General features: G+C 32.1%; 1 protein-coding gene across 1 annotated transcript; it reads right to left on the bottom strand.

The window, feature by feature from the left end:
- Positions 1 to 15408: 15408 nt before the first annotated feature.
- LOC108480798 (laccase-4-like) lies at positions 15409 to 18543 on the bottom strand. Its single transcript, XM_017783901.2, has 5 exons — positions 18340 to 18543; positions 17798 to 17949; positions 17331 to 17704; positions 15980 to 16897; positions 15409 to 15850 (listed from the first exon to the last, which is right to left on the bottom strand). Exons 1-5 carry the CDS (start codon positions 18433 to 18435, stop codon positions 15720 to 15722), a joined length of 1671 nt encoding a protein of 556 aa, XP_017639390.1. The 5' UTR covers positions 18436 to 18543; the 3' UTR covers positions 15409 to 15719.
- Positions 18544 to 23947: the final 5404 nt, after the last annotated feature.

Here is a 23947-nt window from a genome sequence, read left to right as displayed (position 1 = left end):
ATTTTAATTAATTTATAATTTTTATTGATATGTCTTGAATTAAAGCATAGGCATTTATGCATTGATTGTTTAAACTTTAAGACATTAGGGAATCAAGCATGATAAGTTTATTTTTGAGGAACTAAAAACTTTTAGGTTGTTTCCCTAAGTTTAGGTATTATCTTGAGTTGAAATTCACAAGTTTGAACATCAAAAAGCCATAATTTTTGTGAGATCTTAAGCCTTTAGAGCATATTTTATTTCTTTCATGCTTACTTTCATTATGAGTGTGTCAGATTTGATTTGTTATTCTAGAACTTGCTTGATTATGCATGTCAAGACACTAATTGATTTACCCTCAATATTAACCCATAACCCATTATTGTTGAAATCCCTAATTTGAACCCTATTTTTGTCAAGATTTAAGTTGAAATAATTGCTTAGCTATGTTTTTATTCTTCATTGTGATAATTAAGTTCTATGTTATTTGACTTGTTCTTAAAAAAAATGTACTTCAATACATATTAGTAGTAATTCGTCATTTTTTAGCTTGAGTGTTAATTTCATATTCTGAGAAGAAGCTCACTTGTATTCAACTGATGATTAGTTAGTTTTCTAGCTAGGTAATTTTTCAATTCAATCTCGATTCTAACCTTTTCCTTTAGCTTGTGACCACACCCCTAACCAAAGCCACGTTACAACCCTCTAAAGACCTTTTTGATTGATGTATCAGCTCAATATATAGTGGTGGAGAATTTATTTTCAAGCAAGCCTATGGTAATAACTTTTCATATTGACTAATGAGTGCTTTAAATGATGTCCTTAAACACCTAGAGTGATTTGAGTGAATCTTTAGTGAAGATGTTAAACTCTGTGATATTTTGATCAAAGGTAATCACTTAGATAAGGGGAGACACCTATATCTTCGTGATAAAATGCTCAACTTGGAATGTTTGAAACTTTGATGTACTTTTAGTTGAACTTTCAATTTATGAATACTTATGGATTATTTTGAGATATTATTGATAGGGATTATAAATTGAGAAGAATTTATTTTGATTATAAGTTGAGGATTTTGCTTGAGGACAAGCAAACGCTTAAGTGTGGGGGTAATTGATAAACCATAATTTGTACATATTTTTATCCCATGCTTAACACATTTATGGATGATTTCTCTTAGATTTGGTGAATTCGATGCTCCTAATTCTTTAATTTCATGTTTTATACTTAGGTGAGCATCGGAGAGTAAAAAGAGCGAGAAATGGGCCGAAAACGGAGAAAATGGACTCACATGGGAAATAAAAACAGCCTCGACTTCCTCACACGAGCTTCTCACATGGCCGTGTCCCTTTGGCAGGATCGAAGCATGACTTACACGGGTAGACTACACGCCCATGCCTATTCAACAGCCTTGACCACAGGCTGGAGTAATCGCACACGGGCGTGTCCTTACCGAGCCCAAGTATAACCCTATTCGGAAAAGGCCAATTTTGAGGGCTCTTAGGCATTCTAAAGCCTATTTAAACACCTGAGGAGGCACTTAGGAAGGGGACGCAGAGTAGGAGGCAAGGAATTACTCAAGGGAAGCCGATTGGTCCATCCAGAAGCTGGATTCATCATCAAGATTGAAGATCTCCCTTCAATTTCCATCCAGGGGTTTCGGGTTTTCTTTGTGTTTTATATTCATTAATCTTCTGAGATTTTTTCTTCTATAATTATGAACTAAGCCCCCTAAATACCTAAGTGGAATGAAACCTAAAACGGATCTTATTATTATTATCTGAATTGTATGATAAATATTTGACTTGTTCTTAATTATGTGTTCTTAATTCTTATTTTAATATTCCAGGATATTGATTCGAGTTAATGCTCTTATTCAGATGAGGAATAGGCCCTGTCTAATAGTAAATTTGTCGTAATTAAGTGGATTTGATTGCACGCCTAGAGATAGGGTGATAAGATTTTGTCGGATTAGGGTGAAACCTAATAAGGGAGTCCATAGATTGAGTTAATGCAACACTAGGTGTTAATTAGGAAGATATTTCAATTAATCAACCTAGGGTTAGACGTTATTAGTCTCAAGAGAGATAATAATATAACTTAGGGATTTCTACGGATCAAGTCAAATGAATAAATCGTCTGATTCAGAGTCAAATAACAAGTGAAGTCTAGGTGGATTTTTCCTTGGGTATTGTCTTAATCAATCAAATTTTCCCAAAAGCTTTTCCCCAATTTCTCTCTGTGCACTCTTTAGTTTAGTTAATTAGTTTAGATAATCAAATCCCTTAATTTTTAGGCTAGATAATAAAAAGAAAGTAATTACTAGTACTCTTGGTTCCTTTGGGTTCGACATTCCGGTCTTGCTAAAGCTATACTACTATTCGATAGGTACCGTGCCTTCATCGTGATAATAGTTAGTTTCAAGAACGATTAATTATAAATATTTAAAACTTGTCGTGAATATCACTCTCGATCTCATTAACAAATGACAAGAACAAGAAATCGCAGAAAAATTAAAAAGAACAAGAAAAAGTAGAAAAATTAACCCTACAACTATGGAAGAAGAAGAAAAATATAAAACCATAAAAAATGAGCAAAGAGAATATAAGAGTCCGACTTTCAATGGTGGCAGAAACGATGGTTTCAGAATCCCAAATTTCGATGATCGAGTCAGTAAATATTATTATTTAACATTTATGAGTCAATATTAGAGTTATATTGATATTTGATTTGGTAATTTTATTGAACGGATAGTTAATTAAGGTACAATGACTAAATCGTAAAACTTAATCACTATATGTTTTTCTAAAGTTCAAAGGACCAATTAGGCCATTGGACCATTAAGTAATGTTTCATAGTGGAAAATTAAGTATAATTCCACTAAATCTTTGTTAATCAAGTTTACCATTAAACTAAATTAGTTTAATTAATTAGGATTAATTAAATGATAATTAAAGTATAAAAGCCAAAGTGTGACATCTTCTTTATTTTTATTTCTCTTGGCTGAATTTTTAATAAAACCTAAGGTTCCATTCATTTCAAATTTAGTTCTTCAATTGGTAAGTGATTTCAAGCTCGTTTCTTGTAATTTTTATTTTTTTGAGATCTCAAAAGCTTGATTTAGCTAGCCCAGAGACTATTTCACAAAGATGTTAAAGTTTATAAAAGTTACCATTGATGTATTCTTGATCCTTTTATTGTTACTTGGTTAGATTTGAAGCTTAGATATGGAAAAAAACTAGTTTGTAAAGTAAATAGGCTTATTTGGCACATGTTAAAGACACTTTTTCATCAACTTAGATTCTTTCTTTAGATTTAGTTTTGTTTTCTTTCTTAGGTTTCTAGAATTTAGTTTATTTGTTCGTTGTTTTCTTTCAAGAGATCTAGACTGTGGATTCATTCAACTCTATGGATTTACACTTAATATCAATATAATTAGGCTCTTTCATTTACTTTATCTTGTCAATTTAATTAGCATGCATTCTCTTTTCATCGATTATATATTGTTTATGAACACCATGAGGAACTAATCCTTCTATGGGGGATTAGCGAGTGGAGGTATGATTTGTTAACTATCTTGTAGGTTACTCAGTGGATTAGTTGTTTGGGAAAGGTAGAATATGAAACAAACCCTAGGCTTGACAACTCTGGGCTATGAGGTGGGAATTAACCCAAAATTGGTATTGCCCATCCGTGAACACCTTAACCCCAAACCAGTCTAGACTGTGAGATGGAAGATAAGTAGTTCTTGCTAACTCATTATATTAGTGGAAGATAGGAAGATTCTGCTAGGGTAACGACTAGTTGATTGATGAGGAACCCAAAACAATAGTTGATGGAGAACACCGAAGCGAGCTAATCACCCATAATCAGGTTTGATTTATTCTTCCTTTTTAATTTCTTGAATTTTATCATTTTATGTTGATTTAGTTCTATTATTATAAAAACCCCAAAAATATTTTATTTTATATCTTTCGTACTATAACTAAACTTAAAATATTAATTAGATCTTTTAGTGCTTAGGTTAGAATCGATCTAGTAACTGCCTCCCTTGGGAACTATCCTCTAAGTACTCACATACTCTATTGTAAAACTATATCACAGCTAAACCAATATACTTGTGGATACCGCCTCGTAATTCTATATTTTTGTGCTGTATTCACACGTTGGATGTTTGTATATTCGGAGGCAGGCAAGTTGTTGGTGTCATTACCAGGAAGGCAACGTCACTAGGTTAATTTTAAGTTTTTGCACTTTAAAAAGATAATTAAGAAATTTTATGTTATAGATACTATTTCATTCCATTTATTGTTACTAATCTCCTCTTTTTGGATTTAGTGTATGACTCGCAATAGGGTCACACCTATTGTAGCAACCATAGATCCAAAGAGATCAGAAGAAATCGTCGTCAGCAATAGTAGTAACAGATGCAAGATCCACCACTACTAGCTATAGGTAACGTACCTCTTAAAAATCCATTGTTTGGCAATGCTGACGATAACACCCTAGGAAACCCACCAGCACCATAGCTTCTTACAAACATTCATATGGCTCGAAACGAAAGAACTTTAAAGGATTATGGCTTACCAAGTTTGAACATGGTTCAAGAAAGTATAGCAAGGTTGAAAATTACAGCTAATAATTTCAAGATAAAACCAGCTATGATTCAAATGATCCAGAGCAATCTGCAGTTTAGGGGCACTACGATAGAAGACCCTAATGAACTCTGTTATACTTTTAAGTATAATGGGGTTACTAATAATGCTATTCATCTTCAGTTGTTCCCTATCTCCTTGATTGATAATGCTTTTTCTTGGTTAGACTTGTAGGCACCCGGGTCTATCACAACATAGGATGAACTCGTTGGAAAGTTCTTATAGAAGTTTTTACCAATCAACAAAGCAATGCAACTAAGAAGAGAGCTTGTTGTTTTTAGACAGATGGAGGGAGAAATTTTGTAACACCCCCTAACCCTTTTCTAACATCGGAATAGGATTACGGAGCATTACCAGTTGCTACGGTTTATAACATGAATCAAATAAAATTAAACATTGTATAGTTTAGTAATATATCTTATTAACCCCTTTTTATGTACAAACAAGGCCCATGGAATATATTAAGAACAAACTGGAATCCAATCAGAAGCTTATAAACTTTTTCATAAAATTTCAAAGATTTCTCTTAATGAACAGTACCACACGCCCGTGTGGTTTAGAGACACGTCCATTTTGTCACCCCATGTAACTCACACGACTAGGATACGCCCGTGTCCTCTACCCTGCACTTCTCTGACTTGTTGCTCATGAACAAACTAGTTTTTCATGGCCAACACACACGCCCATGTGCTTAGCCCGTGTGGATTTATTTTCAATTCAAACCTAGTGCAGTTTTCACACGGCTAGGCACATGCCCGTATACTATGGCTGTGTACTACACACGGCTGAGACACATGCCTATGTCTCTACCCGTATGGCCATACCTGAGCATTCTATTTTCCAAATTTTTAGATGCAGGGGACACACGGTCTACTCAAATGCCCGTGTAAAGGCCGTGTGTCTCACACGGTCTGATCACACACCCATGTGCCAGGCCGTATGGACTCAAAATGAACCTTATAGTTCAAGTTTACCAACCCTACAACTTCAATAACAAGCAATTTAAAATCCAATCTTTCAACCAATGCAAAACATTATTAAATACATCCATTTCACATTAAAATCATCAATGTTACAATCTAACTCGAGTGTATTAGTAAGTGTTTAACATAAAACTTCCAGACAGTATACTTTGGTACCAATTGAATTAATTCAAATTAAACTATATAAAAGACTATATTATAAACATAAATTTTCTTTTATGGGCTAACCATTATCATTCTTACATAAAATAACTTCAAAAGAAAACCTAGGCACATGCCATTTCTCAAAATAAGATACATCACCAAGTATTTGTGTTCGGGCTGGCTTGGATGCTGAGTTGTTAGTCGCTTTCGTACCTAACCTGTACACGGAAACAAACCTTCCACTGAGTATACACTCAGTGGTATTTCTATAAACCAATACTTAAAAACAAATACTAACATAAAATGCAATTAAGCTATTAATTTCAAAATTCATAGTACTAACTATATTCAAAATTCTTTCTCAATAAAACATTCAGTTCAATTCAATACTAATCAATAACAATTGATTTCCAGTACAATAGCACAGTCATTCAGTTTTTCAGTACGGTAATTTACCCCTATTAACATAAACCGGACTTTGGCGGATATACGGATCCAACCAACACACCAGTACAGCATATTGTGCCTCATCGGTATTGTCGAAGTAAACAGTAACAGTATGGTACATAGTACCTCATCGGATTAAACCGAAGCAACAGAAACAGTACGACACATGAAGTGCCAGTAACAGTACGACACTATTAGTGCCTCATCGACCCATGGTCGAAGTATCCATGTACACTTCCAATCCTATGGCATGCCAATTATATCCAACCTAGCCCGACACTGTCAATAGGGTATTCATTTCACTTTAATTTTTAGATGACAATCAATATACATTTCAATTTAGATATTAACAACTCAAATCAATTCAATACAATAATAACAATACTTACCTCTATACCACTTACCACGTATATATAATGAATGCAAACATAATCATTAAGTTTGGTTTATAGAAAACAAATCGTAATTCTCAGTTTACTCTTCGTCAACCTTCTCTTTTCCTTTCTTTGTCGATGTTCCCGGTACTATGTTAGCAAATTAAACTTCAAGCTTCAAAACCCTAATTTTCCCTTAAACTAACCATTCCCATGCCTCATAGAAAATTTGTAATGACCTGAAATTTATGGGTATCGAAAATCGAGTTTCTAGCTTACTATTTCAGAAAATTATTTCAAAAAATTTCCCTTAAACTAACCATTTGTTTCAAAAATAGCTATTTGTCTTCCCCATGCATAGTTAATGGATAGACTCAACCATATCGAATTGGCTTCTACACCGTCTATGCGTGGGGAAGACAAATAGCTCTTCCACAATATTAACAATCCAGCTGAGGATGTAAATTACGTCGAGAATAGGGGTTGAAAACTTTATTTGAATACATATAATCTCGGCTGGAGAGATTGCCTAAGTCTGATATGGGGGAAACCAAGGAGTAGATAATAATTTAAATCAAGTTAAAAACACTAATTATCAACTTCCTTATTTGTAGAAACCTCATGTTAGGTCCAACCTTAGTGACAATATTGCATGTGGTCAATAGCTGGATAGAATTGCAGGAGAAATGCAGTCAATAGGAACTAAGGTCAAACAGGTGCAGTCTGAGTGCACCAATTCAACAAGAACATTGACTAAACTTGAGGATCAAATGAGTCAATTGATAAGTATGATGGGTGACATCAAAAGAAAAATTGGCACATGTATTCCTAGCAACACAGAAGATAATCCATGGAGAGAAGGTAAGGAGCCTATGAAAGCAATTGCACTTCGATCTAGCAAGGTACTGAATAGCCCAAAAACCACTACTCCGGAGACAATTGTAGAGAAGAATGATGAACCTTAAGAAGTACCCCTAGAAGTGGACAATGAGCCAGAATCAGAGGAGGTAATCAAACCGACAGTAGAGACAGAGAATGAAATAACTAAAGATTTTGTCGGTACAAAAATCTCATTCCCTTCAAGAGTAGAAGAAAAACAAGAGCGGGATGAGGATGAATTTGTAAGTTTCCTAAACCTGTTTAAAACATTAAATGCTAACCTACCTTTAGTTGATCTAATTGAAAAGGTTCCGAAATACACTAAGTTTTGAAAGGAAATGATGACTAGGCATAACAAAATTAAGGTAGGAGAATAAATTGCTTTAAATGCTTATTGTAGCGTGATTATTTCAAGACAGGTACCTCGAAAATTGAAAGACTCGGGAAGTTTTACAATTCTCATAGAGATAGGGAGTATTCATTTTAATAAAGCTCTATACGATCTAGGAGATAATATTAATTTAATTCCTCTATCAATTTTTGAAAAATTTCAGGTTAAGGGATCTGAAAACTACTCAAATAACATTACAGTTGGCTAACACGTATTTGGTACATCCAAAAGGGGTATTGGAAGACGTTTTAGTCAAGGTACGAAGTTTTATTATACTCACAGAATTTGTGCTATTTGATTTTGAAGAAGATCGTAAGATACTGATCTTATTAGGAAGACTTTTCCTGGCTACTTCTAGGTCCACCATTGATTTAGAGAAGAATTAATTAACTTTGAAAATCAATGGTGAGACAGAAACGTTTAAATATGGTCATCAGTCGAGCGAAGAAGCTAGGAGGAAGTTGGGTAAGCAATGTAAGAAATTATTTATTTCAAACATCCCCGAGTCAAGAACCACACTTCCTTTTATGCATGTAGAAAGAATAAACAAGTTTAAGGAAAGACAAACGGGCACAGGTGGAATGGCATGATAAAAGATGGACCAATACTGACAGAACAGTAAAATCCTCCATCGGTGAATTGGTGACACTGTCAGATTAATCCGACAGTAAAACTTAGAAATTAGTTGCAATGCTGCTTAACTTTTGTAAATTATTGTATATATAACTAATCACCTAGTTTAGATTTTGACTTTTATTTGATGTAGGTTCATCTCTAAACTGAAACATCCTTAAAGTTGGAAGTTTTTAGCTAAACAAAGCCAGTTTTACGATATCGCCCTAGGGAGTCACGACATAGCAGACAGTTTCCTTCAGACCTCCCAACTGCAGGGTGTGCTGCGACATATCAATTTGGTTTCTAGAGAAAAGATGCCACCACCACGCTATATAGTCCTAGTAGGAATATGTGTTTTCTATTAAAATATTATTATTTTATCTCTTCTTATTCAAGTAGAACTCTTGTGACTTTTCCTATAAATAGGGGCTTTGGGCTAAACCAAAATATACCATCCTAAGCGTAGTTACTCTGTTGAATTATAGTGAAATTTATTTCCTAAGTAAATTCTATTTTTCACGAGTACTCAAGTTAGGTTTCTAGCACATTGAGAGAACTAATTTTCCCTATCGAAAAATTAATAGTTTTCATTGTATGATTGATTCATGTGATCAAAGCTCACTCTCTAAGAACACTGGGGGTTATAAAATAGCGAAGAATATCGTATTGGTTGAAAGTTGAGAAATAACCAAATCACTTGTTTGAAAACACATGTACTAATTTGGTAAGGTTTATGGCTATAAAAAACACAAAGGCTCGGTTTTATAAAATTTTTAAATTTCAATAGTGCAACAAACTTGTTTTTCTAAATCAAAATTTTCCAACACGACAAACATGCATAGAGTGTTATGTTCCTCTAAGCCCTAATCAAATAGACCTTGTAACTTGGATCATAATAATCGGTGATTAAGATATTCAACCTAGATCAATGCTTGAGACCTTTTGTGGGCATGAGTGATAAATGTATGACGAGAGTGAGTGTCTTCCCTTAAGTATTCCAATTAGATGTGAATAGCCTAGTGAGGCCATGCTAATTAAAAGGCCTTTTCTATGAGGCGTTAAAGGGAACTAAGATAGTCTATCAGTAAAAGGATAAGCAAAAGGCTAACCATGTTTACGATTAGTCATGGTGTCATTTTGGGTCTAAGAACAATTAGTCCATGACACTATGCATCAACAAGCTCCCCTTTGGCATTTTTACAAAATCACTGTAGTAGCAAAATACTTTCATAACAACACAATAACAAGTGAATCAATCGAGAAAAAAATATTCAAACAAGCAAATATAAAATTACACAATTTAAAATAGAAATAATTATAACAAGACTCCCCCTAACAAGCACCATACCAAGCATCGTACCAAGAAGTCTACCTCCCCTTAAATGAATACTCTTTCTCTCCCTATTGACAAAACTCCAAAGGGAGAAGAAACACATAAATACTCCTGTCACAGTGCTTTAAAAAAATTAATAATTCATCAACGAGAGTTGTAAACACCATCATGTTAGTTCCAAGCACTATCATGTTAAGGTCTCAAATAAGTGACATAACAAACATAAAAATTATTAGCTTTACTCCCTATTGTAGCAATAATAATGCACTCTCCCTTACTCAAGTATCAAGTTCATTAAAGGATGTGATAAGGTGCTATGTCATTAACAAAAGTTGTAGCTAATGGAACAACCGAGATCCTTTCCACCTTTGTAATATTAACTAATCTGCACTATTTTATTCTTACAAGACTTTGAGGGAGTATGCTAATACTTATATCTTCAATATGATCTATAAAAGCAACTTCATGTTTAATTCGAGCACCAATCTCCCGTTGATCTTTATAATTGACACGAGGTTAAATTTTTCTCACCCACACTTTCTTATAAAGTCTATGTGTTGCTTGTCTTACTAAAATTATGCATGCAACATCTTATTTTGCTTCCTTCTAAAGATCTAATGTGACTTGCAACACCACAATAATGACACATAGATCAATGGGTGAATTCCATACTTGTCGATGCAGTTGATTTCAACTTGTGTATTAGTACATGATCTTCTTAAGCTCTTCATCAACCTTTCCTTTTCTCCTACCATAAAATTGATTAATATCTAAATTCTTACCATTCTTAGAGAACTTCTTGAAAGCTTTGCTAAAATTTTTGACAAGATGTGCAAGTTCTCTTTCTTAACTCTATCTCTTGGTCTTCTCCAAGGTTTATCTTGAACATCTGTCATGAGTCATTCAACTCATTTATTTCCATACTGTTGATCTCTTTTGCTTCTTCTAAAAGTAACATTGATTGTAATACCTCGAAAATTTTTACAGTAAGATATTATGATATAGTAAAATAAGGAAATAAAGTGACAAAAAGGAAAATTCTGAGTTATGTCAAAATTGAGAAGTATATTATGATATATTAATTCAAGAAAGGACTAAATTGTAAACGTGAGAAAACTTTTGTTGCACAAAAGTAAATACTCAAAATTTAAAGGGTTAAAGTGTAAATATGAAAATTTTGAAGGACCAATAGTGTAAATATTTTAAGAGTGGAATGATCTAGAAACTAAGGAAAATGGATGAATTAGGACCAAATTGAATAGGTGATGAACTATGAGGGACTAAATTGTAATTTTACCAAATTAAATGATGACTCAAGGATAGAATTTTAAAAGATAATGAAGGGAAAAATGGTCAATTGGAAGAGAGAGAAATCTAGAAAGCAATGATGATGTTGGAGATATTTTAGATTAAATAAATAAATAAATATTAGTTTATTAATATTTTAATTTAATTTTTAATTATATTTTATTATTTTATTATTATTTTATTTAGTATATATAAGGAAAGAAAGATGAAGAATCATCATCTTTTTCCCATGCACCTAACGTATGGAGAGAAAAGGAAGAAAGAAACTTTCTTTTATTTATAATTTGGTCCTTCTACAAAAAAATTCACTATTTTCACCCAAAAATCAAAAGAATTTCCATAGCTACCAAGAGAGAAAAATGTTAAGGAGGCTATGGGAAGTTAAAATATCAAGTTGGATTCAAGAAATAGAAGCTGAAGGAGAGAGAAAATCAAGATGAAGATTGAAATCAATAGAACAAGGTAAGAACATCATGATTTCAATATATTTTTAAGTTTGATATTATTGAAAAAGCATGGGATTGATGTTAATATAGAGTTTCCTTACATATGATCCTATGTTCTTGATATGTTAGTGAAGAGAAAATAAGAGAAAGTGATGAAAAATAGTGTAGAGAAAGAAAATAAGGGTGTTATAAACATGGTAATTAATATCTTGCACTAAAACAGTTTTGGACAGCAACAGTAGGCTAACTTTGAAAAATCATCATAAATTTTAGGAATCGAATTTGAGGATGAAAAAAATATGGAATTAAATCTTATTGAGTCTATTTTCTTATAAAAGAAACGGTTTAAGAAATTGAATTGTGAATTATGAGAAATAATAAATTTTGTGAGACAAGGTCAGAGTGAATTCGGGTTCCCCTGTTCTGACTTTGGAAAATCATAAAAAATTGGAGAAAAATAATTATGAAATTTAATTTATATTATTAGAATTCTGAATGAGTCTGTTTTCAATAGAAATAAATGAGAACATAATTTGATTCCTGTACAAGGATATAATTAATTTTTAGTGAAGAAGGGTCGAAACTGTTAGACAGCAGAATAGGGGTGACTTTAAAGAATAAACTATACTTATTGGATTAATAAAAAATTATGAAAATTTTATTACAAGAAGATATGTGAGTCTAGTTTCATGGAAAATTAGCAGATCTTAATTTCAAGTTCTTTAGCTCAAGATATAAATAATTTCGTGACTATGATGCAAATGGACAGTTTTGAATATACACATAAGTAAATAGTGAAATTATTGATAATGTTACTTGTAGCATGTTATATAAATTAAGGATGTGGAATGGAGAGGAGGAGGAGGAAAAATATGTATGAATATTCATCTAGCATGGCTAATTTGCATATTTTAGGCTTAGGGACTAAATTGAATAAAAGTAAAACTTTATGAGCAATTTTGTAAAAATGTCAGAAATGACCAAATTGCATGAAATGGATTATTTATTATTTAAATTACAAAATTGAATGAAATTATTAATTTAGTTCAAGATCGGGGGAAAACATGTTTTAGGAATTAAATTGAAAAGTGTTGAAATTATGGAAAATTCTTATATTTTATAGAATTCATGGACTGTTATCAATATGCATGAGAATAATAGTTGGAAATAAGGATTAAATTGCAAGAATTTTATTTTCCTGACCCTAAGGATGAAATCGTCATTAATTAAAAGTTTAAGGACAAAATGGTAATTTTGCCTAGAGCATTAATTAAATGCGCTAGAATATGAAATGAATGAAAATGATGATCAAATTTATTTATAAAGATCCGGATGACTCAAATACGTGACTTGATCGTGGAAAAGAAAAGATATTGGATTAATGAAATTATAAACACAAACAAGCAATGAGGTAAGTTTGTGTAACTTGAATTGTATTTTTAAATACTTGAAATATGTGGTTATGTGATGAAAATATGATTTGAATGTTCAATTCATGATAATTTATGAAATATTGATAATACTCAATATAAATTGAAAATAAATCTCGTTTGAATGGAATGGAATTCGATGGATCATTGGAAAAGGAATTGACGGTAAAAAGGATCTAGCTCGGACAAGTGATCCTATCCTGATATAGCCCTCCCGAAGAATACGTGTAAAATGGATTTAGCCCGGACGGGTAATCCAAATTAGGGTCTGAATTTAGCCTGGACTGGTAATTCAGATCCAAACTCATTAGAGTAATTGTCGTTGCAGGGGATTTAGCCTGGACTGGTAATCCCAACAATACTCTATGAGTTTATATTACAGGAGATTTAGCCTGGATTGGTAATACCGCTATAAAGATGAGGTTCGCGGGAGTGTGCTCTCTGAAATGAAATATGTAAGACCATGGTTGAAAGATACCATGTTAACATGATATGAAATGTGTAAGACCATGGTTGAAAGATACCATGGCAGCGTGAAATGAAATGAATAAGACCATGGTTGAAAGATACCATGGCAACATGATATGAAATGTGTAAGACCATGGTTGAAAGATACCATGGCAGCGTGACATGAAATGAATAAGACCATGGTTGAAAGATACCATGGCAACATGACAGAAAATGAGTAAGACCATAGTTGAAAGACACTATGGCATCATGTCAAAGATAAATAAGACCATGGATGGGATGGGAGACGCTATGACATCTGTTGAACAATTGATATTCAGGTAATATGTATCAGATGACGAATGGTTATATGAAATGGTTGTGTGAAATGTTTACAATAACTGGTCATATGGAAATACATGTACAAAATAGTTGTATGAAATAATTATGAAGATAGATAAACAAAATAAGTTTAAGTACATGGAATATAATTTATGTTAAGTTTGATATAAGCTATTATCGAATAAATATACATAAAATATATGGAAATGATGGAGCATGAAATATTGATATAATGAAATGAATGATATATACTTATGAAGAAACGGTAAGAGAATGATATGTTTCATGACATGTACATATATGATTATCTTTGATATGTTGATACAAGGAAATTATGCAAGTAAAGACAATTATTAAACTCAAGGGTGATATGTCGAGAAAATAGGTATATCAATGTTGAATTTATATGAAATATGTGCAAGAATACTAACAATGATTTTGTTTGGTGCTTAGACAAGTGACAAGCTATTGATTGAATGGTAACACATTTAATTATAAGTAGCATTGAAATGGTAAGTACTTAGATGAAAATATAATTTAAGATTTTGCAAAAAAAAAAATCTATGATCTCGATTTAATTCCGGTTGGTTTCTAATGTATGTTTGGGGCTTCGAGAGCCCAAAAGAGAGACGTTATGATTATTTTCAAAATATGAATAATAAATGACTCAGAATTATCTGAAAATGTTCAGTAAACTACGGTAATACCTCGTACCCTATTCCGGCAATGGATACGGGTAGGGGGTGTTACATTGATAGCAAATAATTTCGGCAAGGATCTCAACACCATATCAAATTCATATTAGAATATTGTTTACGAAAAGTAAAAGCTTCATTAGCGATTTCACAAAATCTAACATAAAAATCAAATATGATTTCATCATTTGGAATTCTAAGGTTCTCAAACTTGCTTGTGAGCATTTGTAGTTTTGACAATTTCACCCTATGAGTTGTTTCAAGAATGCCTCATACTTCTTTCGCAAAAACACATTTAGAAATTCGCCTAAATTCTTTACTATCTACACCATTATAAATATAGCATTAAGGGCTCTGGAATTGCAATTAATAACCTTTTCTTCCTTGGTAGTCCAAGTTGTTTCTAGTTTTAGTTCTCAACTTTCACCACATTTTCTAGTGTAGGGAGACTCCAAACCAATCAAAACAACCTTATATGTCCTTTCATCCATTACCTTGATGAATGTTTTCATCTGAGGTTTCCAACAAGCATAGTTTGATTAGTGGAGTAGTGGTGGTCATATTGTTAGGCTTCCATTTTTCACGAAGTCCATAGCTATCAACCAAACATTTGGATCACACCAAGTATGTTATGTGGTAATGATAACAATTGAAAAATCCAAAGTCTAGAAATGAAGTGTGGTAAGTGAAGTAGGCACACTTTGGCACAAACAAAGGTTAAACGATTGTATAGTTTAATCATGATTTTTGTGCAGATTATTTTTCTTATTTTTAATATCTTATGAATTTTACTTAATAATTATTCATTTATATATATTTTTGAAATTAGATAATTAAAAAGTTGAATTCAACTGAACTTGAAACTAAAGGTCGAACCAGTTTGATTTTCCATCAGTTTTTCAATCATGAGTTATAGTATGTAGTTCAATATAGCTAATAGTTTTAGTAATGAAAAATAAACAATATTTAATCTTCACTTCAAGTTGTCATTGTCAATACAACGATGATTTGGAACCTCTAAATTAGATTTGTAGACCATATTATAAGGAAACCAAATTTAAGAGAAGAAAAGAAAAAAGAAAAAACAAATCCAGCTCTCTTTTATTCCATATGGAGCAAACTTTCCTTGGCTTGCTCAAAATAAACTCTTCTTATTTGTTATTATAGCTTTAAGCCGTTGTATAAAAATTCCATTTCCTTTTGTTTCCTTTTAGCTACTTCTCCATTCCTCAGCATTTTGGTTTGGTTAATTCAGCACTTGGGGAAATCACTTGGAGGTGGTAGAAGAGACTCATTTGGGCCTTTTCCATTGTCCACAACAAACGCCATCTTAAGCCCCCATGTTGTATGCACTTCCAAATGGCAATGCATGAACCAAACCCCTGCAAACCAAGGAGTAATCAATTATACATATATTTAAATATAAATAAGAGAAAGTTATCTGTCTAATTTAACGTCTAAGATTTAATCGTCCAAACTGATAGTACTATTAAATGTCTTCATGACCTTACCTGGATTATCTGCCCTAAACCTTATGGCAGTCCATCCACCAGATGGAACCCCAATGGTGTTCCTCTCAACAGGGTCAACAAGATTGAACTTTTTAGGATCCTCTTTGGGGTTGAAATTCCCCAATCCCCTCCCAACCTCAAAGAAGTTGAATCCATGCAAATGAAGAGGGTGATTCTCTGGGGTAATCATCCCAGTATCTTGCAAGACCAGCTGGACGGTGTCGTTATACGCAAGCCTATACAGTCTTGTTCCTTGTTTGGTAGCAAAGTTCGTTACTTGTGTGCTTGTGTAGTTGAATGGAGCAGGCGGATTCCCGGGAAAATCACTGGTGAAAACGCCACTTATGTTGAAGAAATGGGCTTGAAGCAATGAAATCTTCGGCATAACAAAGGTAACATTGTTGATGGAAGCCACAACACGGCTTCCGTTAACGCAGGTAGGACAGGGGTTAACGCCAAGTCCAACGGTGAAAAGCAGGGAATGGTCGATCTTCAAAGGGACATTAGCTGGATATTGTTTGGAATTCAAGCTTCGTAATGAACTGATGAAATTTGTTGCCACTGAGGTAGCGTTTTTCGGTGGGGTTGACGTAAGGGTGGTGGCGGCACTGGTGAGAGAGCCGGAGTAATGTAAGGTGGCGGTGGCGGTCACGTTGTCGACGGCTATCGGTGCGTCCATGAAAGTTGAGGCTGCCACCATGTACTTTCCTCCGCCGCGGTGGGTGGTAACGAGGACGTTTGTGGTCTGCCCTGGGGCTATAACGATGGTGTCTGTTTTGAAAGGTTTCACGTACGTGGCATCAACTTCGACTACGGTGAGTTGATGGCCGGCGATTTTGAAAAAGAGTTCTTCATTCAGTGCAGCGTTGATGATTCGAAGCATGTACGTCTTCCCTGGTGTAACTGGCAACATATACCCTGGAAAAAAAAAATAAACCGAGAGAAATTATTCATGTTGTTGACTTGGTAAAATTTTTATTTTGATCCTTCTACTATATTCAAGTTTGAGATTTAGTATGAAATTTAATTTAACATAACTCAGTTTTTTTATTAGTTAGTCCAAAATAGGTAAAAAGTTTTAACTATTCAACTTAAAATAATGAACCGGAAGTTTCTAGAAAAACATCCTCCAACACAAAAGTTTCATGTCAAAATCATGAGTTAAAATGAGTGTTTTTAAGAAGAAAAAAAAACTACATTTCGTATTTTAGTTGATAATATTATAAAAATAGATGATTAAATTATGACAAATTAAATTATAAGAATTAAATCTGAAATATATTAGAAGGACTAAAACTATAATTTGACCGGGAGTTATCTTTTTTATGGCAGAGTGTTTTTGTCTATTTACCCTTTGAAGGGCAGCCGGGGACAGGTCCTGGGTGACCATTGATGGTGTGAGCATCAGAGACATTAGGAGCCAAACCAGATTTCAGAGCCTCATTAATGACGGCTTCAACATCCGATTTCCACCATTCACCTAACACAACAATCTCTTCCTTGTGGGGTTTAGGGAAAGGATAAGGAACATCACGCTTGGGCAAGATAACAATTGCACCGTGCACGGTGGCTCTTAGCCATAGGATATGTGCATGATACCAAAGGGTGCCCCTTTGGCCAGTGAGGGTGAAGTTGTACACATAGTTCTGCCCCGGTTGAATCGGGCATTGGGTTATATATGCTGGTCCATCTGCCCAACCCGTACGTATTTGCCTAATCCCATGCCTTCACCGCACCCCCAAAAGAAAAAAACAAAGTTATATAAGTACTGTTAATCTTCAAGAATTGATATCAATGGTGGGCAGCTTGGAGTCTCACCAGTGGATGGAGAGATTGTATTTGACATGGTTGACTACTTTGACAAGAATGGTATCATCTTCTCTAGCAACTAAAGTGGGTCCAGGATAACGTCCATTCACAGTGACAATAGGCTTGGTTGAGCATAATCTTGTTGTATTTTTCAACACCACCTGCAATTATTTTAGAAAACCTTTTTACGATTGTTTATAACTGTTTTTTTTTAAGTTATTAATAATTTTTTTGTATTTTAATTTTTGAATTATAAATGGATAATTTTTATCCAGTTAAAAATACATTAAAAAGGATCAAAATTGATCATTGAAGAACAATACGTGCATGAACATGCAATGTATATAGGATTACAAAACATACGAAAATGAGTGAAGTTGACAAGACTTTCGAATGTGAAAGATATACCAATTTAGTTGCTAATTAAACAAATTAAGGAACTCGACCGGCTAGCCAACACCATGTCAATGAACCAGCAAGGAACTCGACTATGGACATTGATGGAGGAAAATGAGCATTATAGCACCCATTTTGAGCAAAGTATAACTTACATTGAACTTGTAGTGGCGAACCATGCACTCCACCGAAGCTGGAAACCATAAGCAAGCTAAAAGCATTAGGACTCGAATCCATGGTGCCATCTCCATGAATTTGTCTCTATAGCTGATCTCTCACTCAAAACCAAACCCAAATTAGTATGTTCTACTCTAGAAATTTGGCTCTTTCTTGGTGTACTGATGGGGGTGTTAAAAGACCAACCCAAACTTATAAAGAAGCAAAAGCTTATGTTTGGCCTCCGCTGCCAAGTCGTTTTTGCTTAGTTAGGTGGAATGTAAAAAGGTTAAATTCTATTTTTAGTCCCTCTACTAAGCTTAAATTTAAAAACTAGTCTTTATATTTTAATTTGACATAATTTAGTCCTCTACTTTTATAACATCTTTAGGTAGTCCAAATATTAATAGTGCAAACTAAAATTAAACACTTCTTCCAACAACAACAGCAATAACAACAAAAAAGATTCATTTCAATGGGTGGTTTTCTGAAAAAATTGACAACATTTTAACTAAAATATTTAAAGGTGTAAACTATTTTGATTAACTAATTGTATTATTAAAGTAGATAGACCCAATTATGTCAAACTAAAGTGCATATGGACTAGCTCTAAAATTTTACAATAGTATAAGGACCAAAACCAGAATTTGACCATGTAAGAATACTTGAAATGGGAAATTGGAGAAATAGAGGGAGAAAAAGGTAAAGAGAGATTTCTTGTGTATCACACAAAGTAGTTATCTATCAAACTAAAACACATTTGGAAGCTAAGCTAGTTGATATGGTGATGCCATTTTTCAATTGACAAAGTGGTCAGCCATTGGGTTGGTCCAACCGTATTGGGGTAAAGTACACCCGACCTCAACCACAATGTTGATAGATTTACAAACCCCTCAATCAAGTCAAGCTGGTGACAAGAGGAACAACAAACGAAATCAAAGAAAGAAAGAGAAACTGCCAGTTCTTTTCACTTTGTTTTTTTACCCTTTTTTGGGCATTAGTCGTTAATCTAATTGACATTAATTAATTAGGGTTATGATCAAAGCATTTTATTGGCAGATTAGTACAACTAAAATCTCCCTAGAAAGTAGATGGATTAGTTATCTTTTAAACCATTATGATGACAAACTTTTACTAAAAGAGAATGTTAATTATCATCCTCATAATTCGGTTTAAAATATTTATAAAAATAAAATTGCTACTAATATAATTTTAAAAATTTACATTTTGAGTATACTTTTTTTAAAGGTAAATTCATTGATGAGATTAGATAGATAGAATAAAAACAAGTCAACAATCGAGAATCATTTAAATCTCAAGTTGAAATATTTACTTTGTACATCCAAATTTATATCCTCGTTATTATTAGGGATAAATAAAAAATACCCAAATTTAAGATAGAGCAAAGAGAAGGGAAAGGAGCCTCCCATGTTTGACGACCAGCATAGGATAAGGCCGCTTGAGCAAGCTTGTGAGCTGCATTATTAGCAATTCATCGTGCTCAATGGGAGGACAAATATTGAAAAGACGAGCTTAACATGATATAGTCTTGAAGAGCTACACCAAACTTGAAAAGATTCAGAATTGACGAACTAAAAGACATAGTGACAACCTTACAATCCGACTCAACAAACACATTATCATTACCCTCATTTGAATATAAATTCATACATTAATAAGAAGTACCATACTCTAAAATTTCATATTCTCATTACAGAAAATTGAAATTTTAAATATAATTTTAAAATTTATTAAAAAGAATCATTATAATAATTAAATATTTTTATTGAATACTAAAAAGCATTCCGAACCCTATTCCTTACTAATTATGATGGGATGTTTGAATAACAATTGAATATTACTGCCATAGAATTGAGATTTCTTTGGAATTTTCTTCCATGGCGGTAATACTAAATAACATATAGGCAAAAGTTTACTCTAAAAGGACAACATTGAATATCTTTATGACTTTTTCACTTTCATAATAATTGAAATCAAATATTTTATTTTTCATGTTAAAATTATTGTTAGTATCAGTTACGTCTGAGGGCTTGGATTTAATAATATGCATAATAATTGTTCTACTTTAAGATAAAAAGTTTAAATATTTGTTTTAATAATCATTATAAATTTTGATCATATTTATTTTTTAACACAATACTTAAAACTACTCATAGTTTTTCTCCTATCTATAAATATGAGGATAATGCACGTAATTTGAACCTACATTCTCTTATATTGACAACAAGATTATACCAATCAAATTGAAATGGAATTTGGTTATTGAAATTTTTTAAGAAATTGACTCTATAAATTTATTGTTTTACCCTTTCAGAAAACAATCTAAATTTTAGTGTTCTGTGAAATTGCACGAGAAAGAAATTTGTCTAGGAGATTGGGTTTTAAGCTGGACTGTTTGTGACTCCTCCAGTCTTTCCTGAGAATTGAACCTAGTGTGATTTCATCTATTTTCTTCCAATTTATTTTCCGATCATATTTATGACCCTTTAGTTTTTTTCAATATCTCTTCCTTTCGAAAAGAACAATACCAATTGTGTTCCATATTCTTTATTCAACTAAACAAATAATAGATAAACATATATATTAATTAATATATTTTTTATGAAAAAAAAATATATTGAATATTGGATAATTGGTCACTTCGCTTTACTTTCTTTAAATCCTAATTGGGTCCAAGAATCTGTTGAAACCCTTCGAGAAGAAAAGGAGTGGAAATGGGTGGGTAGATGATAGATGCAAAGAATGGTTAACCCAACAAAATGTTTTTAGCTGAGAGATACCTTTCATGGATATACCTTTATATACACACATATTATTTATAACATATATAAATTTATATAACATGTATAGTGGAGTTTGTTTCTGAAAGGTAAAGCTTCTTCAGGGTTAGGGGGATATCAATAACAACAGTTCATCTAACTTCTCTTCACTTTAAAATATATGCCACCAAAAATATGTATTAATCAAATTTTGGGTACATATATACATATATTCTTTAAATAAGGAAAAAAAAACACTTAATTATTGTTATACCCATACAAAAATATCAAAATCTAAATAATTCTAAGAGAAGTTCAATAGGCATGATATCATCAGAACTTAAAACTACTTAGACTCAAGAGTTTATTTGTTCACATAATAAAACATTAACTTAAGTATCAAAAAATCTCAAAACATTAACTCTTTGACCCTTATTTTCCTTGTATTGCAGATAATCTAGCTAACAATCCAACCTAGCAAACCAAGGCATCAACAATTTTATTTTTATTAGTAAGGATCCTACCACTCTTCGCATTGGGTTAATTATTAATTTTTTGAATCAAATTATAGAGTAAATATTAGAATATTAAAACATAATTCAAGTCTCTCTAAAGAGATCCCACTTCCCCATGAATTTATCTTGAATCGTGATCTTTTGGTTCAACTTTATCCCAATTTTGTCGAGAGAGCAAACCCATTTTTTACCTTGAATTGGTCAAAATATGCAGAATTTCTTACTTTTTGTGGAGGATTAGACCCAGTGACTGGGAGTCTATGGTTGATTGATATTGTACACCATCATTTAGCTATTGCAATTATTTTTCTAATATCGGATTCACATGTATAAGACCAACTGTGGCATTGGCTATAGCCTAAAAGATATGTACTTTTTCTATATTTTGAAATTTAATCTTCGTACTTTTATTTTTAAAAATTTAGTCTCTCTAATTTTCAAAATTAAAAATTCAGATCCAATTGTTAACATTATTAAATTCTTCTGTTAAATTCGTTAATGTGACATTTTGAAATATGAAAAAAAAACTTAATAGGCCACGTAACAAAAAAAAAAGCATTGCAATAGACTTGAATTTAACAAATAATTTTAATAGTGTTAACAACTTTAAAAAGTCACGTCAACATTTTAATTAAAATAAAGTATTTGGGCTAATCAATGACAATATAAAAATTGAAACACCAAATTATATTAAAAAGTTGAAGTATAAAGATTAAATATAAATTTGAGTTACATAGGGTTCAAAATTAAAATTAATTATTATTATATAATTTTAAATTTGAGTGTAACCTAGGGACTAAAACTCAAATTGACCATTTTGCTATATAATGCAAATAGAGAAAATCGAATATTTGAATTTTTTTCCTTTTAAATTGTTTTCATATTAACAAAGGTTGTTGAATTGAACGCAGCTTTTTTCCTAAATCAACAAGCAATGTACGACCAATCCAAGTTGAAAGTCCAGAAAAAGCTTTTAAATATGTTAAAATATTATATGGTTCGGTTAGACATTCAAGATCATTGAGGAAAAGTCCATTTTATTTTTATTTGAAAAAAAGGTAATTTATATTAATAGTCACTTAATTATTAGCGTATTTTAATTTTAATCATTCAGTTTTAATTTTTTAATTTAATCATTAATGTAATTAACATTTAATATTTTGATCACTCATTCATTAAATCATTAATAGAATATCAGTGTGGCCTTTTATATTGGTGTAATAGAAAATATAGCCCTCTAATATTTATAAATTCTACCAAATTAGTCTTGATTCTAAAAATTTCAACAAATTTAATCCTCATTCTTATACATTTTGTTTATTTTAGTCCTGATTCTGAAAAAAATTAAAAATAGATAAATAAATTCAAAAAATTTTAAAGTGGAAAATTATTTAAAAATCATTCAATAAAAATACATAAAATTTTAAATATATTTTAAAATTATTATGGAATTGAACTTAATTACGGCCACCATGCCTGCAATTTTGATATTTTTGTTGGGTCTCGGAAACTGAGAGGGGCTCAAAAGTTTATGAAGAACGTGCCTATTGAACCTGATGCCTTCATTTGGGGAACGATATTGGCTACATGTAAAGCTGGCAGCCAAAAAGGTTATTAAGTTAGAAGGATTTTTTATACAAATGATCCTAAAATTTTGATTAATTATGAAAATCACTTTTTTTATCACATAAATGATTTGAAATCTATAGTAAACATTGATGGAGTCAATATAACAGTCCAATTTTTAGTGGAGTCGGAAACAGTAGTTTCAAGGTCAACAAATCCGGCGAGTAAGTTCGTAAATATTATTATTTAATATTTACGAATCAAATAGGATTTTTAAAAAAAAAAGGTTTTTGAATTGGTAATTTGTGTTTTATAATGATTTATTAAGTCAAGTGGTTTTAGAAAGTGAGGTATCGGGACCTCGTTTATATAAACCAAACCATAAATATTTTTATAAATATTTACAGTGTGTCATTAAGGTAATATTAAAGTTTCATTGAAATATTTTAACGTTTAGATAGTTAATTAATTAAAAAGAACTAAATTGAAAAAATGTGCAAAACTTGCTAATTATAATAATTGAGTGATTAAATGGCTTAATTAATAAAATAGAAAGGACTTAAGTAATAAATAAACCTAAATTAAAAGATGAGGCTGCATATGAAGAGAAAATAATAAAATCAAAATGGCAATTTTGATGAAATTAAAAATAAAACAAATTGAATTTAAAGGTTATCTAGATATTTTTTCTTCAATTTTCATCCAAAACAGCCATACGAGAGAGAGATTAAGCTGGTTTTTTACAC

Source organism: Gossypium arboreum, chromosome 1, assembly GCF_025698485.1.
Source record: "Gossypium arboreum isolate Shixiya-1 chromosome 1, ASM2569848v2, whole genome shotgun sequence".
In the NCBI taxonomy this organism is placed as follows: domain Eukaryota; kingdom Viridiplantae; phylum Streptophyta; class Magnoliopsida; order Malvales; family Malvaceae; genus Gossypium; species Gossypium arboreum.
The sequence above is the reverse complement of the archived record's forward strand: the minus strand, read 5'-3'. Positions and strand labels throughout refer to the sequence as shown.

Excerpts from the sequence above, each read along its gene's own strand:
- LOC108480798 (XM_017783901.2), bottom strand. The coding sequence starts at position 18,435 with ATGGAGATGGCACCATGGATTCGAGTCCTAATGCTTTTAGCTTGCTTA. Across the intron at positions 16,898-17,330 it reads CCCCGGCTGCCCTTCAAAGG|GGTATATGTTGCCAGTTACA; the intron begins GTAAATAGACAA and ends TTTTTTTTCCAG. Across the intron at positions 15,851-15,979 it reads GTTTAGGGCAGATAATCCAG|GGGTTTGGTTCATGCATTGC; the intron begins GTAAGGTCATGA and ends CTTGGTTTGCAG.